Source organism: Anabas testudineus, chromosome 3, assembly GCF_900324465.2.
Source record: "Anabas testudineus chromosome 3, fAnaTes1.2, whole genome shotgun sequence".
Classification (NCBI taxonomy): domain Eukaryota; kingdom Metazoa; phylum Chordata; class Actinopteri; order Anabantiformes; family Anabantidae; genus Anabas; species Anabas testudineus.
The window spans coordinates 17,466,253-17,482,196 of record NC_046612.1 but is presented as its reverse complement, the minus strand read 5'-3'; the positions used below and the strand labels follow the sequence as shown (position 1 = coordinate 17,482,196).

Below are 15,944 nucleotides of genomic sequence, written 5' to 3'. Positions count from 1 at the left end.
TTTTCCCTGCTGGAAAAAAAAATACAGAATTCTGTAGACAGCAATAGGAATGTGGAAATGTTTTTTATTTGTTTTGTTTTTGTATCACTTCTGTTAAGGTCCCATCAAGCTGGGGTTATACCAACAGTTGACATAAAAACTCTGCAGACTACTGATTGTTCAGAGATAAGTGTTGATAAGTGTCTGAAATATTTCCCAAAGTCTGCTGATAGTTTCAGCAGTGTTTCATCTAGCTGCTTTCAGTCTCTTCTGAAACAAGGTTTTTCTCCATGCTGTGACATCAGCCATGTACCAAGAAGTAAGAATGGTGTTCCTGCGATATCTTGCTTAGTTCTTGTTTGTGTTGACTGTTTCAAAGTACCGTAGTTCACGGCAGTTTCATGCGCTGTATCTATGACAGCCAGCTGCACTGATGGGGTACTATTTGCAGTGGAAAACAAAGTACATGGTACCAAAAGCAAGTAGCGTGGAGTACAGTTGAGCCATGTTAAGGTGGAAACATGTAGTGAAAAAAAGCTGTCTAGGAATACCAGCTCTTAATGCATATGCTTATCTATTTTCCAAATTGGTGATGCCAAATAAATAAAAGTTGGTTGCATATACAATTGCAGTGTAATGTACATGTACTTACATACACAGCATTGTTTTGGTTGTAAAATACTACAAAGGTATTCTGTTGGATTCAAATGAAGGGGCATTCTTGTATAGGTGCTAGTTTTCACTTTGGTCATTCTCTCTTGTCATTTGTAGTTGCATCTTTACATGCCCCCTAAACTGCACCTTACAGTGGCAATAAAAAGTATGGAATTTCATGGTTATCTGAACTAGTCATAAAAAGTGTTCTGATCTTCTTCTAAGTCAAGAGTATTAACAGATATAATGTGCCTAAAATAGTAAAACAACCATAAAAACCTCATTGTGCTAGTGGAAAAAGTATGGAGTTTGCTCCATGCAAGAATATGCCTATATGTGCTAAACCTCGCCATAGCAGTATTGGCAAAATAGTTTGTAGACTGACGAAACATACCACATATCATCATGAAAACATCATCCCAACCGGAAAGTATGGTGGGGGAAACATAATGATTTGGGCCTGCTTTGCTGCATCATGACATGGTCAGCTTGCAGTGATTGCGAGAAAGATAAATGCTGAATGTCTGTACAGCATTTATCAGACATTCAGCTGAAACTCTGTAGTTTGTTGGGTGATGGAATAGGACAATGACCCAAAACACCAGTCTCTCGTTGAGATTATTGCTGCCAAGTGGGGGTCAACCAGTTATTAATTAGCTTTTTTTTTCTTTCTTCACCAGCACTATTAATTTTTATGGTTCTTTCCAATAAAGACATAAAAGATCAGAATTTGTTTTGTGTTATTATTTTAGGCACATTATATGAGTTATTACTCTTGACTTAGATGAAGATCGGATCATATTTTATGAAAAATTGATGCAGAAAACCATAAAATTCCATAAGGTTTTTATACTTTATCTGACCACTGTTTATTTAGTAGCATGCTTAAACTTCTGTACTCTTTCTCATCTTCCAAAGTTTCTCCATGTGGTTACTTTACATTTCCTGTAATATCTTATCATGTGGAGCAATGTTGCATTATATGAGTTGTTTCTCTGTTTTTGTTGCATAAAAATGTATGGGTTTGATTTTCAGAGGAAGAATTCTGCTCAGAGACGCAGTACAGTGTTGAAAACGGCACCCTTGTTTTTGTGCCAGAGACGGTGTCAGAGGGTAGGGCTAGGGCAGAAAGGCACAGAATAGATATTGTCCACGAGGGAAACGCTGTGTCAGCCCCTGAGCAAATGACTCTCTCTCTGTGAGGTTTTGTTTTGTATATGTCTGGTTTTCTGTATCAGTGTTTCTTCTCAGTGATAATGATGTGATTCACCAGTTCCTAGTAACCCCCTATTTCACTGTCTAATATGGACAAATAAACGTAACATCTAAAACATCCTTGTTTAGGCTTGTTGTTAATCTGCTTTATTTATGGTGCCGCACATATGGAATACTGAATTTTGCTACTTTTGAAAATGATTATACTGATATTCACAGAGTTGCTGATTTTCTGACTAGAGTAGCCAGCCTGTCTCTTTATCCTCTCAATTGTGATGCAGAAATGGGTGAGTTCAACGACTCCCAGTTCCAGTGAAATCCTTTGAGTCTGGAACTACAAAGAAATGAGGAGGAAATTCTGATGTTGGTACTGCTGTGTAAGGAGAAATAGCAACTCAGTGTTTCCAGTGTTTCTCCCCTCTGTCAGTGTCGTAACCTCAGTTTAACCACCCCTCTCCTCCTCCCTTCCTTTTTACTCCAGTTGGAAGAGGTTAGTACTTTCCCCTTAAGGCCCAGGGTGGGAGCCACCATGGAAGGAAAAAGTTTGACATGCATGGGAAGACTTTCTCATACTGTCCACTTTGACTTTAATTTGAGTTGTTGCATTGTGTGGTTACAAATTTTAAAGAGCCTTTTGATCAGTTAATGTCCTCATCAGTTGTGTGGGGTCACCCATGTTTTATTAGTTTCACACTTTCTTTCTCCCTTCTATAGGCCTTAGTATCTGCCTTGATTCTATGTGAAATGTCTTTTTTCCAGTTATTCCTTACATATTTATTTTTACTATGGTATTTATTGAGATTTTGCTGAAAGAAGTGTTGACTTTAGATCCCACATTCAGGTATTTTTGTCTTCTGAGGAGTAAATTTGAATTAGAAGAGCGCTCTACAGAGAGATTAAATATGACCATCTGACCAAGTAAATGACAAGATTAATGATGCTGATGCCTAAAAGTTGGCAGTGTACCACTACTTTTGTAAGCTTTATTATTTATCAAAGTTTCTATGTTACAGCTTAATGGTTCCAGTCATTTGGAAATTATTTTTAATCATGGAAAAATTCCTTTTCTTGGATGGACCAAGGCTTGCCTCATTCAGAGGAATGAAGAATTACATCATCTCTGGAGCAGAGTGGAGTAACTCCCTGGCTCCCCTCACACATTGGCTCCCTCCCTTCATTTATTTTCTCCCCTCCCTCTCAAACTCCTTTCCACCTCAGTCTTTCCCCACCTCTTCTTCCCTTTTGCTTTATGTCAGTGTAGGCTCTCTGCTGGGCTTTGGGACAGCTTGGCCTAGTTACAGTAACTTTGTTCGTTCCATCAAATCACATATTCACATTCGCTAACACGGATCTGAAGGTGTTTTCATTTTGTTGGAAGTCGTCTGGGCAACATGTGATACTGCTCCTTCAGCCTCATCCTAGTAGATGTGAGACACATAGAGTCACTGGCTGAGACATTGTCATAAAATATAAAAGATCCTTAGGGTTAAGACTGAAGACTGAATTACTGACTACAGTCAGATTCACACAGACACATCTCCTAGGGAAGAATTGAAGCCACCCTGCTCCCTGTTGTGTCCTTTCTCTATTTGTGTGGCTGTCCTAAGTCATTTCTCTGTCCTGTTGGTATCTATAGACCTGGGCCAAGATGATAGGAATGGGCTCCTAACAGGCTACTGCCTTGAACAACAATAGAGCTCCATGACCTCAATGTTATGTATAGAGTTGTACAACCACCATCAGTAGCCTACAGAGATGGGTGAGCAAAATAGAAGGATGACTAGTGGACCTGACGTCACTCTATTTTTAAATCTCCATGTGTTCACTAATTCATCTTTTTATCTATAAGTTGTGTTCTGTTTTATTATCTTCTTGCATATGCAATAGTATTCTGTTTTGGAGATAGCTTTGATTGTGTATCTAGTGGTGTTCTGTTCCTCATTGTGATCCAGTCAGGAGATGCCAACATTTTAATTATGAAATGATAATAATTGTTTTTTCCCTTTGTCCATGTTCTACAGGGGTGATCAGCCAGTGGCAAGGCGAGCCTAAGGAGCGCGTTATCTCGCTTGTCCTCACCCATCTGCCACTGCTCAAACCTGGCAATGTTGAAGCCAAAGGTGAATACATGCGTCTGTTGCCACGCATCCTGGCACATACCATCGAGCATGGTCATCACCTGGAAGAGTCTCGCCAGCTCCTGTCATATGCCCTGATCCACCCCGCCACCTCCTTGGAAGACCGTTCTGCTTTGGCACTCTGGCTCAACCACCTGGAGGAGAGGGCTGCAGCCCGGGGAGACTCCCTGGAAAGGCCTCCTCCTTCTGGGCCACATCATCACCACCACCAGTCCACACCTCCATCCACCCTCACCTCATCAGGCTCCTCCTCCTCAACTAACTCCTCTTCATCAGGCAACCTGTTCTCTTTGCATCTCCACCAGCGCTATGGCTCAGATGACCGCCTCAATGGGTGGCAGAGCTCCAGAGATTCAGGGCTGGGTGGTAGTTGGCATCAGCAGCAACAGGGCTGTGAGAATGGGCACCTGCTTCTCTATCCATCATCATCTGTGCCGGCAACCATCAACACAGTTGGAACTGGTGGAAGCAGTAACATTAGTAAGTCAAATCCCATTTGTTCTCTGTGCTTTGTACAATAATACTAGACCTTGATTAAAAACTGTAAATCACTAGCTGCATAATGATTCTGAGTATTTTAAGATAACAAGAGAAAGGAAGAAAATTTTACTTGGATCAATGTGTGCACCATTTTCATACACATTCTGTTTAAGGTGCAAAAAAGAAGATGGATATACAACACTTAATACCTCATAGTACTGAAAACCGATTCCTGTGCTCATTGATCTGCCCAGAGTTTACATTCCTTAGACACAGACACAAGATAATCAATATTTATCATCTTATCATCTTATCCATGGACTGTACAGTAGGTTTATTTTTCCTTTGATTGTTTTATATTGTTAGACAGGAGATGGCTGCATTTCTAAAGCAAAGTGCCAACGCCCAGGCACACTTGTTTAGTATTTAGTGTTTGTTTAGTGCCCGCTTGAAACACAATAACTTGTGTGTAATGGACTATAAAGACAGCTGTATGGCCACAGTTCTGTTTTCCGTTTTAGTGAAAATTAAAGTGAATTATTTTGTTTTTAAAAGAACAATTATAACAATGATGGCCAGCAGGCACAATAAATATCAGTATGAAATTGGACAAAGGCAGTGGACATTCAAATTTAGCTGAAATGCTGTTGTAATTCTAATTATATTAAAGACACTACTAAGCCATGAGGTGCATGCTGAACACAGTAAATACACTCTGGTCAGACGAACGGTGTTCTCATCAACCCACACAGCAACTACAGAAGTTGTGATAGGTGGAAGACAACACACAGAGAGTGCAGGGCTGTTGAAATTAAACATAACTATGGTCAGAGCAGGATATTTCCAGACAAGAATGCAAGGGCTCTCTGTTTTTTTTTTTTTTTTGGGAGATGAAGGAAACAGCTGAGGGTTTATAAATAAAGACACATTTAAAACCCTGCTCACTGCTCGAAGACAGATCTTGTATTTTTGACCGCCAGCAACTTCAGTCACACACAAAAGACCTGAGGATTTCACAACTGATAAACTTGAGTTACTCCAGCCACTAGCATAGAAAACAGTGATCCAACATTTTTCTGAACTAATGAAACTGAGTTGTTGAATTGGCTACAATCAAAGCAATGAAAAAAGATGATAACATATGTTTTATCAATGCTTTTGGCATAACATCTTACTATTTCTTTTTTCATTCATTCATATCACAAACAATGAATGCAGAAGTCTGGTGTAATTCTAAATATCCTGTATTTACTTTGTGTTACTCACAGTTGGCTACCAAGCCTGCAGGCTTCTGTACACACTGAATTCATCTAGTCGTGATGATGATCACAGGAGGATAACTATCCAACCCCATCAACCTGTGTACAACTAGTAGCACATCCTGATGACCCCACCCCTCATACTCTCAGCCTTAGTCCAAGCCACAGCAGCACATACCACCCATCCTTTCCCTTGTAAGGCAGCCTTTGTGGGAGACTGTATTTTGGGGAAATGGCTAATATTTAGGGACTGGAACTTGTAATGTTAGATGGGCACCTATTTTAAACTGCGCCCATGAAGTCCTATACATAGCACATAACAGAAAGAGGATCGCATATAGGAGAAGGAAGAGAGAGACTGAGTATTGGTGGTAGCTTACCCCGTCAGAGTGGCGACACAAAAAGCTCTTCGACTCCCCACCTTTCCATTTTGTTTATCTCCTTTGGTAGGAGAAATCTGAGCCTGGGCTGCTTGTACTCAACTTAAAATATTGGGATTTCTGTAACTGTGTTTTGACCCCACTAGGTCTCCATCATAAATTTATCACGAGAAGCACAGTTTTCAATTATTAATAGATAAGTAGAAAAAGTAGTAAAAGTAAAAAGAAAGTGGTAGAGTATTCAAGGAAATATTAGTATATCCATATGAACATCTCCAAACTGAGATTTTCTGTACACATTTCTGCAGCTGCCACAACAGCGGTAACTTCCTTAATTATTCATGATTATTACTTGTCCCCGGCACAGAATCAGAATCACCTAGAATGTAACAGTAAATTATACTTTGTACTTTTTTACACGCCAACTCATGTTGAGCCCTCACCATATTGATGGTAGCCAACATTACATTTTTACATCAATTTGTGCATTTGTGGGATCGGAAAAGATGAGCTACCCATTACTCCCCATGCACGTCAGTGAGCTTTGGATTTCTATGACACTATGGCACATTTGGTAGGTACTGACCTCTGCATACTGTTCTGACCCAGTCGTTTAGCCATCATAATTTGGCTGTCAAAGTCACTCAGATCATTGACTTGCCCATTTGCTGCTACAGTACATCATACTTCAAAGACATCAACTTTGTGAGTTGACTTCACTTGCTGACTAATATATCCCACCGCCTGGCAGGTGCCATTGTAATAAGATCCTGCTGTGATCAGCTAAATACTGTGTGGAGAAAAAGCTAAATTACGGCAGCAGTTTTTGTCAGTATAAGTTAAGCTAGGTTTTAACAGCGTGCATCTCCCTAATTACCTACCTAACTAGTTTTGCTCTTGTCTTGCAGTTCTGACAAGTGGAGGTGGCAGCCAGCAGCACAGTCCCCTAAAGCGCTCAGTGTCCCTCACGCCTCCTATGAGTGGGCCCAGCAACCAGCCTCTAGGGCATGTCTGGCTGTCCCAGGAGGACCTACGGTCTGCTAGAGGCCCAGCCCCAGATCATGCACCTCTCTCACCCCAGAGCAGCATTGCCTCATCAGGCAGTGGAGGCAGTGAACATCTGGAGGAGGCTGGCTTGGGTGGAGGTTCGGGTTTGCATCGCAGTTCCTTCCATGAGGAGGGCAGTGGCATGAGGGGTGAGAAAGAAAGATACTTGACAATACACATTATTGTTTCAGGAGAGCAGGCGCTTAGCAAATTACAGAAAGTTAGGGACCTTGTTGAATCTGTAAACCGGGTAGGCAGGGTAAGCATAAGGAGGTCTTGTCTAAGGAGCTCTACTGGAGGTAGACCACAGCTGGGATTTGAACCCCAGTCTCCCACATGGAAGGTGGTGATCTTACCACTACACTAACTACTACACTAAGATGTCTTCAGTGACTTAATGTCAAGACAAATCCAATGACATTTTGCCCTACATTCTTTTAGCAGGACACACAGTCCTGTTTGCTTGGTTTTTCAGTGAAAAACTATTTTTACAAGAGACAGAGAGACATGACCAGTTTAGTGGACAAACTTGTATAACAAACTGTTGATCCAGTCAGGGCAGTTTGTCAGGAGAGGCAGGGGGTTCTGACCCCATTGGCTTTACTCTGAGACTATCACTGTTTGCTGTACTAACTACTTTTCTACTAACTTTCTTTCACAAAATTTAAATTTGTCATCCATTTAAGCTGGAAAGCAGTGGCAAAACTGATGAATGATGAATGATTTCATTTTATGGAAGAATGGTAAAACCATTTCCTTTGTCTTTTGCTCACAGAATATCACTAGCTTTTAGATGTTAGTTCATCCTTGAGTCCCAAAGTGTTACATAGTCTTGACTTCTCAAGATTTCATATAAGGACGTGTCTGTGCCCTGGGGCTTAAACCATAGAGATAGTTAAATCATAGGCATAGTTTTAAACCTCTATCAGAGTTAGTGAGCGACCGATTTGTTATTCAGTCATCCAACTAATGGGACCAACATTTGACAATTATAATTAATCAGCATTGACCTGTATCTGCGCTTATTCTGGCTGATTAATAAAACGTCATAAAAAGAAGAGTAGAAATCTGGACGGATAAATTCTACTTTAATGTCACATGCTGAAATTAAAATTTTTTATAGCATTAACTTTTACATTGCTATATTGGTGTTATTGCGGATAATATGATATGTCACATCTATTCAGTATAATTTTTAGACCATGTCGTGACTGTACACTAATATTGTACCATCTTACAGTTACTATGATTTTTAAGTTGAAGTATTGGGTATTTGATCTTAAAAACGAACAGATTCATTAGACTACGTAGGGAAAATGGACATAAAAGTACAACCTCAATGAAATAAAAGTCAATTTACCTGTAATCACTGACAAAGTATATAACGCGTGATTTCAATTTAAGACAAATTGCGTGAACATGGGTATAATCAATTTTGGCCGGGTCTATCGGTGTAAATTGGTTTAATGACTGATCCGCCAGTGTGAAGGACAGTGCAGCTCATCCAGTCAACCTCTATGCACAACACCAAATAGAAAACCATTGCCCACAAAACTTCAAGAAAACATGTTGACAAATAGCATGAAAATCTAATCTGAGTATATGTGTTTGCTTCCTAATAGATGTTCCTGCATGGCTGAAGAGTCTTCGCCTCCATAAGTACGCCACTCTCTTCTCCACAATGACTTATGATGAGATGATGTCACTGTCTGAAGAGCAGCTTGAGGCACAGGTTTGTATACATATACAGTTTTTTTCAATTCTTAGTGGCAGTTTTTGAAAAAGAATAAACTTTACATGGAGAAGTTTTTGCTTTCTAGTTTCTGTTGTATCCACTGTTAGTAGTTAAAGACATTTCAGTCCATTCTGAAACAGAGGACATAGCTGAAATGAACACAGCAACCTTGGAAGCTGTAAACTTTGTCCAGGAGCTGCTAACTCTTTTTTCACTCTACTATAATATAACTATTAGTTAGTATACTGCTCAATTATTGATATGTGAATATATTGAATGCTTCAAATAAATATTTTGTTAAATTATTCTGCCCATCACCAATGACGAGAGTTGTTTGAAACAAACCCTTTCCTCCAACAGAAAGTCACTAAAGGAGCTCGACACAAGATTGTTATCAGCATTCAGAAACTGAAAGAGAGGCAGAACATACTGCGCAGTCTGGAAAAGGTCAGAATGAGTGTATACCACATCTCCTTGTCCTCCTCTTCTTTATCTTCACACAAACACATTCACAAACATTTTCATTTTCATGTAGCCTGAGTCGATACCACAGTGCACCGCCATTGTTTTCGTGCCTGTAAGTGAGAGAGAAAGAAAATTCTAAGTTTAAGTCGCTATTACGTTTGTACGATAGCAGCTAGGGAAACATCTAACACAGGAAGGAGTGTTTTGGGCTCTGAATTTAGACCCATCTGACCCCCCACCCATCCCTTGTCCCTCTGTTCATCCTTCAAAGCAAGACAATTACACTCAAGGGCACACCACAGGAAGAACTTCTTGGGCCAGCTAAATTCAGGCTTAACCTTTTCACCAACGCTTCAATTTAAAATTTGCTACTGCTGCATTGGTAGTGTGAGGGAAACAAGACACCTGTTGCTTGGTATTTTTGGTTTACACAGACTCATGCACAGCATTGCTTTGTGAAGGGTGGGGGGCTGATATGATACACACGGACAAAAGTAGTTAAGGAAAATTAGATGCATGTATTTTTGACATTTCTTTATTCTCTATTAAATCACACGGCAGTTCAGTTATGTCTTAATACTTTTTATACGATTTCTTCAAAACTAAGGGAACTAAGTTCACACGAGTAGCCTAAAGTTGCAACTCTTATTTTTGACATGTTCATTGTAAATGCCCCAACAATCTGCCACTATTTGATCTGTTATCAAATGATCTGTTAAGCAACACTTTTTCTTTTGTTAAGATGTTTCTGATGCATCCCTTCTTTTACATACTTTCCCCCCTTCATCCTCCTCCTCATCATTTAATCCATCAGGATGTGTTGGAGGGCAGTAATCTGCGTGGCCCGCTGCAGGAGCTCCACCAGATGATTATGACACCTATCAAGGCTTTTAGTGACAGCGAGGAGGCCTCCCTGCAGCGCCCTCTTCTGAGCCCCGAGGGCAAGAGTGCTGCACTTGGCTCTCACCTAACTGGGGGAGGCAGTGGAGAGTCTGAGTCGGGCACAAGCGTTATCGGCGAGGGGGACCTACCTGGCCAGTTCACTCGTGTGATGGGCAAAGGTGAGCTGTATGCGTCAATACTCAGTTGAGATTGTTTTACAGACTAAGGGAGGCTTGTGTGTCATTTAAATAACTGTACCATCTTTACCCCATCCTCAGTTTGTACCCAACTATTGGTATCAAGGTCAGACGAGGACAACATCAGCTCCTACCTACAACTCATCGACAAGTGCCTTATCCATGAGGTAGCTACTCCTTCGGGAATACTCACAAACACGCACACATCAAACTACATACATATAATAGTTACATACAAGGAACAGACAAAACAGGACGTTTAGGTCTGACAATAGGATCAGTGATTGGAGAGTTAATCAATAAAAACATCTGTCAAAATATGACTTATTATCATAACAATATTCTTTGATGTTGTGGGATTGGCTATTGTATACTGTATATTTAAAGTTTCTGAAAGAGAGAATTTGGTGAGGTTTAAGGACAAATTCAAAAGTGTTTGTGATTTAATATAATCACAAAAATTTGAAATATGTACACTCAACAGTGTAGTCATACAAAAATAGAACTGTAAATGTTGTGCAACTTGCTTTTTTTTATTAACATTTCAGACCCCTGAAAAACTTTTCACTAAAATGAAAAATTTGAAGAATTTGCCTCCTTAATGATATGAGCTGAGAGTAAATAGGGTAGATGCTGTAGATGAATTTTGCCAGTTTAAAGAGCTGATTGCTCTCATCTAGACCACTCTGACTCTGAAATTCTAGAGTTAGAAATATATATAATACATTATGAGGATGAGGAGTCTTTCTATTCTATTTTTAATTTATTAATTTTTACCAACTATTCCTTCCACAACAGCCTGTTGTTTAAAATCTACCTATATATTTTCAGTGATCAGGTCAGGAGGCTAAGGACCAGCTTGTGTTTTATGAGGTAGTTCATGGTGGATTTTGAGTTTTGCTGTGGCTAATTGTCCTTTTTTAGAAACAGTGCATTAACAACTGAAGACAAATGTTTAATACCTGTTTGCTGCAGGGATTATATCTTCTTTGAACTTCATAAATAAAAGAAAATATGTAATTTGTCCAGTGGTGCACACACATTTCCATACAACTGTAAACGTGCTTCATCATGCTTGTGTTTGGTGAAATTGTCATTTTGCTCCATAATGCTGTCCTGAAAATCCTGAGCTATAGTCGCAGTTGTGCTTCAGTTGATCACTGGTTAGCATGTCCTGTTTTCCCCTCCTCCTCCCTCTCAGTCCTTCACTGAAACACAGAAGAAGAGGCTGTTGTCATGGAAACAACAGGTCCAGAGGCTGTTCAGGTCCATTCCCAGGAAGGCACTCCCTGACATAGCAGGGTACCGACCACAGAGGAGGTACACACACAGATAGATACAGTAATATAAATATTCCTCTGTCTGCAGTTAAAACACTGTAAGTCAAAGTCACTTCCACTTTAACAAAACAACCAGGTTATAAACAACAACTAGTGAATATCTGTCAGTAAATTATTGAATGGGTGAGAAATTTCAGAAATTCATTTGGACAGATGATTTTTTTTTTTTACTCAAACTGAAAATATATTTACAGAGGCATCAGTCATACAGACATGGAAAATATGGTGCTTGTTATTTTATGGTATTTGTGTTGTGATTGTTTGTGTTTGTTTTGTGCAATTTTGTAAAGTTTTATTGTAAAGTTTTATGTAAAACCCATCTAGGGATAGAAAAACTACTTAAGCCTAGTTTTGTACTATATACTGTACTAGTTCTTGCTCAAATAAATGTCAATTAAAATAAAAAACTAATGGGGTGAGTTCAGTTTTATTATAAATAAACAGATACAAATATTTTACTAAATGTAGCAAACAAAGTATAACAAAAATAAATTAGGAACTCAGTAAGTGTTTGTCCCTATCTGACTTTTTGTCTTGTCTTCCTTTAGTCGTTTTGGCCAGTCCAATTCTCTCCCCACCACTGGCTGTGTTGGGGGCAGTGTGTCTGCCAGGAGGAGCCTTCGCCAGTTCCAGATGCCCTCCAGGAGCTTGCCAGGTGCCAGGCTGAACCTGCTAGGCAGTGGGGGGCTGCTAGGACCCACACCTCGAAGCTCTAGCAGCACACCCACCGGCCCCAAGCAAGGGAGACAGGTGAGTCAAATAGATTATCTCCACCTGCAAAGACAGCTATGCCTAACCCAGTGGGAAGAGCAGGGCCACAAAGAGTAGGAGATTTTCAATAGAACTGCTTTACATGCTAAAAAATAAGTATTACTTACAATTGAGAGTTGAGATGAGTCCGACAAGGATAAGTAGTTCAGATTGTTTCTTGAATGGCCTTCAAATGTATGTTTACAATACAGAAAGAAACTCAAACTAAATTATCATATGCATTTCCAGTGCCAGCAATAGTAAGCGGCAATGGTATTTGTTACTGACAAAGGAACATATAATACATTCCAAAGTGTTTACAGTAACCTGTACAGCAGAATTCCTTCTTCAGCACGTATTCTGCCTGAAATAGGCTTTTTATTCCATGATGAAAAAAATGTGGGGAGAGGAAGAGGAGCAGTAGTGGTGTTTGGCAAATGAAGTGAGGTGGCTGGAACTTGTAGGCAGGTCACCCCACATACCAGAGGCCCTGCGTCAGTGTCGAACACTGAAATAGGAGGAGCTGTTGAACTGTTTCAGTCCCATCCTGGCACGTTCTGATCTGGGCTGACCCAGTTCATAAGGAACCTGTCTATACCTCTGTCCCTCCTGCTCTCTCACCCACATATGTTTCTCACAATAGAAGGAAATACCTTAGTTCCTCCTCGTCACACTCAACCTTCTTCTGTGGGATAGTAGTGTGGATGTGTAGAGAGGGACAAGGAGGGTGGGAGTGAAATATGTGAGTCATCGTTTGGGAGAGGAGGCTGTGGTGTTGGAGGAGGAGGGGCCATGAGTGAGAGAGTTTATATGAGTATGTATGAGAGAGAGAGTGAGAGAGCCAGTTAGAGGCAGTGAGAACAGTGCACAGGCATTTCCTGTTTTTCCCTGGCCCGCAGCACTGGAGAGCTGAGGGGGGGGGCAGAGGGAGCGAGGTGAGGGAGGGGCATGTGGTAGTGGTGTTGGGGGTATAATAGGCAGGTTACAGTGAGGAATTTATGTGGTGAGCGTCTGAGACTGTGATTAGGTGCGTGGGCCAGACAGAAGCAGATAGAGTGCAAATGTTAAAGAAGCTGTGGTCTTTATATTCCACCCGGCATCTTTTAATCTTCCACATTTCATATACCTTTTTGATCAGTGAAAAGCAGCCGTGTAGGGTATTTAAAATGAAGTAATTTTGATTTAAATTGTATTTACAGGTCATTTACAGGTTATTAAAGCACAAATACGTTGTGCATTTGAACTTTCCTTATGAAAGAATGTGATGTCATTTATCAGGCTTCTTTTCATGTTCTCTGTCAAAGTTTATTCTCTTAAAGTTTATACTCTTGCTTGGGTAATGGTTTACTTCTTGGTTGCTGTCCATACAGGTCAGCTTCATGCAATGTTATTACACTGTCTGAAACAACATCAAAAGCACATACCTATTTATCAATGCACTATATAAATACATATGTATATACAGTATATACGCAGTGGTGAGTGTATGTATAGCAAGTATTTTTTGTTCAGTCATTACCATGTTTATGATCAGGTATGATCCAGCATCTTTTTCTGAATACAACATTCTGAAATACTGAACAAATTTCCTATAAATTTGACATAAGGGACTGTAGATGACAACAGTAGATACTAGATGAGATACTAGTCGTACATATGTGTTTGCATGTTTACGAAGTCAATATTAATATATTCTCATCAGGGTCTGTGGTTTGCCAACCCTGGAGGAAGCAACAGTATGCCCAGCCGGACCCACAGCTCTGTGCAGAGGACCCGCTCCCTCCCAGTTCACACCACACCACAAACTATGGTTATGTTCCAACAAGCTGGTAAGAAGCGCAAGGAAATGACATAATGGGAAAACTTTACTTGATACCAAGAACTGTTTATTGTTTTCACCTTCACCAGTTTTATGTGGTTCTATTCTTTATTCTCTCATTTAATATTAGAAAGATGTAGCTTCCACTTGTGTTGTTTTTATATTGACAATGATGATTTCTAAACAGGAACTTCATGTGGAAGTCACAACATTCACTCATATCACACTTCTCCTTGTCCTTATGAAGTGAAATCCCTCTTTTAGCACAAGAATAGTGTATTGTTTCTTCCACACTGGAAATAATTGCTCCAATCATTGGCTCTAATTAATTGACAGTATTGGCCTGCATACAAGAGGAGATGGCATCTCAAGAAAAAAAGTTACTCTACCCAGCGTTTATCATTATGGGAGATATTTTTTTATCCACAGTAAAATGCAGAAAAGGCATTTCTGAGTTGAGCTGTCTTGTCAATTCCCTTGAAAATTCCCAGTCTGACAGCCCCACACTCAAAGTGTTCACACAGACTGGGGTTTTGGTAACCATCGGCGCCAGGCAGAGTGACCTGTAGTTGCCTCTGCTGACTGGACTTTGTCCCATGGGAACAGTGGACAGTAATAGGACAAGCTGGGACTTCCTCCGACCTGTCACATACACACAAACACACACACACACACACACACACACCCACACCAGCAGCAGTGGGTTTTTTTTAGAATGAAGAGGAAAAACAAATTTCAAGAAAACACAGAGAGGAGGGAAGTTAGGTGGAGGGAGAGTGGAGACTGTATGTGAGAGAGGAAGAGATGGAGGCAGGGAGGGAGGAAAGAGTGGAGGAGTCTTACAATGAGGCTCTTTGTGCAGAGAGGACGGGGCACCCTGGCCCACTCTTCTTCACTTCCTTCTCTCCCTGACTCACTCTTTCTTAACTTTCCCATCTCTCTCCCTCTCTCTCCCCTGCTCTCTTTGTCTGCCATCCCTCCATCTGTCCTTCTTTGACAACTCTGCAGAGTCATGCACACACAGCAGTCACCCTCAAGGGCGGCTGTGGCTGGGTCTCGGCCAGAGCAACTGATTTGAAAGGCTAGACATCCTCCACCCCCTCTGTCCCTGTTTATGTATCTGCAATCTTTCCTTCTCTCCCAACAAACGAATAAAAGAGGCTTATTCGATGAGACATGGTACAGAAAGTGAGGGAATGAAGGAGCAAGTGTGTGTACAGTTTTTTTCGGTGTGTGTTTGTGTGTTTCTAAGTCTGTGTCCAGAGATGGGGGTGGGGGGTGGTAGGGATTTGAGCCTATAAATAGCCTAGTGTGGACTACTGGGCCTCACTCAGCTTTTCTCTCTGGCCACAAGGGATTTTCACTGCCCAGCTTGTGTTGAAGAGCCACCTAAGGACTGAATGGCTGGAATCAGTTGCTAGGCTGTGCAGTGGCCCAAATACTCACTCCCAGCACTGTGAACAACAGCTTTCGGTATAAAAAATGGCGTGGGTCAGTTGTAATGAAATTGCCAGTTGTTTCGGTCATTTTACTTTCATTATTCCACAATTTACACAAAAGGGGTATGTTAGATAGCAGAACAGGGATATCACATGGTTAGGTTT

At 40.6% G+C, this 15,944-nt stretch overlaps 1 protein-coding gene across 2 annotated transcripts in view; it reads left to right on the top strand.

Moving 5' to 3' along the window:
* Positions 1-15,944, top strand: part of samd4a (sterile alpha motif domain containing 4A) — a 43,299-nt gene that overhangs the window by 19,618 nt on the left and 7,737 nt on the right. Inside the window, exons 3-11 of one of the 2 annotated variants that reach the window (XM_026377845.1) lie at positions 3,870-4,466; positions 7,014-7,301; positions 8,775-8,884; positions 9,248-9,334; positions 10,167-10,413; positions 10,513-10,598; positions 11,633-11,751; positions 12,320-12,521; positions 14,224-14,350. In XM_026377845.1, the coding sequence (XP_026233630.1) occupies positions 3,870-4,466; positions 7,014-7,301; positions 8,775-8,884; positions 9,248-9,334; positions 10,167-10,413; positions 10,513-10,598; positions 11,633-11,751; positions 12,320-12,521; positions 14,224-14,350 (1,863 nt within the window). The remainder of the gene's footprint in view (positions 1-3,869; positions 4,467-7,013; positions 7,302-8,774; positions 8,885-9,247; positions 9,335-10,166; positions 10,414-10,512; positions 10,599-11,632; positions 11,752-12,319; positions 12,522-14,223; positions 14,351-15,944) is intronic. The other variant, XM_026377846.1, reaches the window with a different exon arrangement.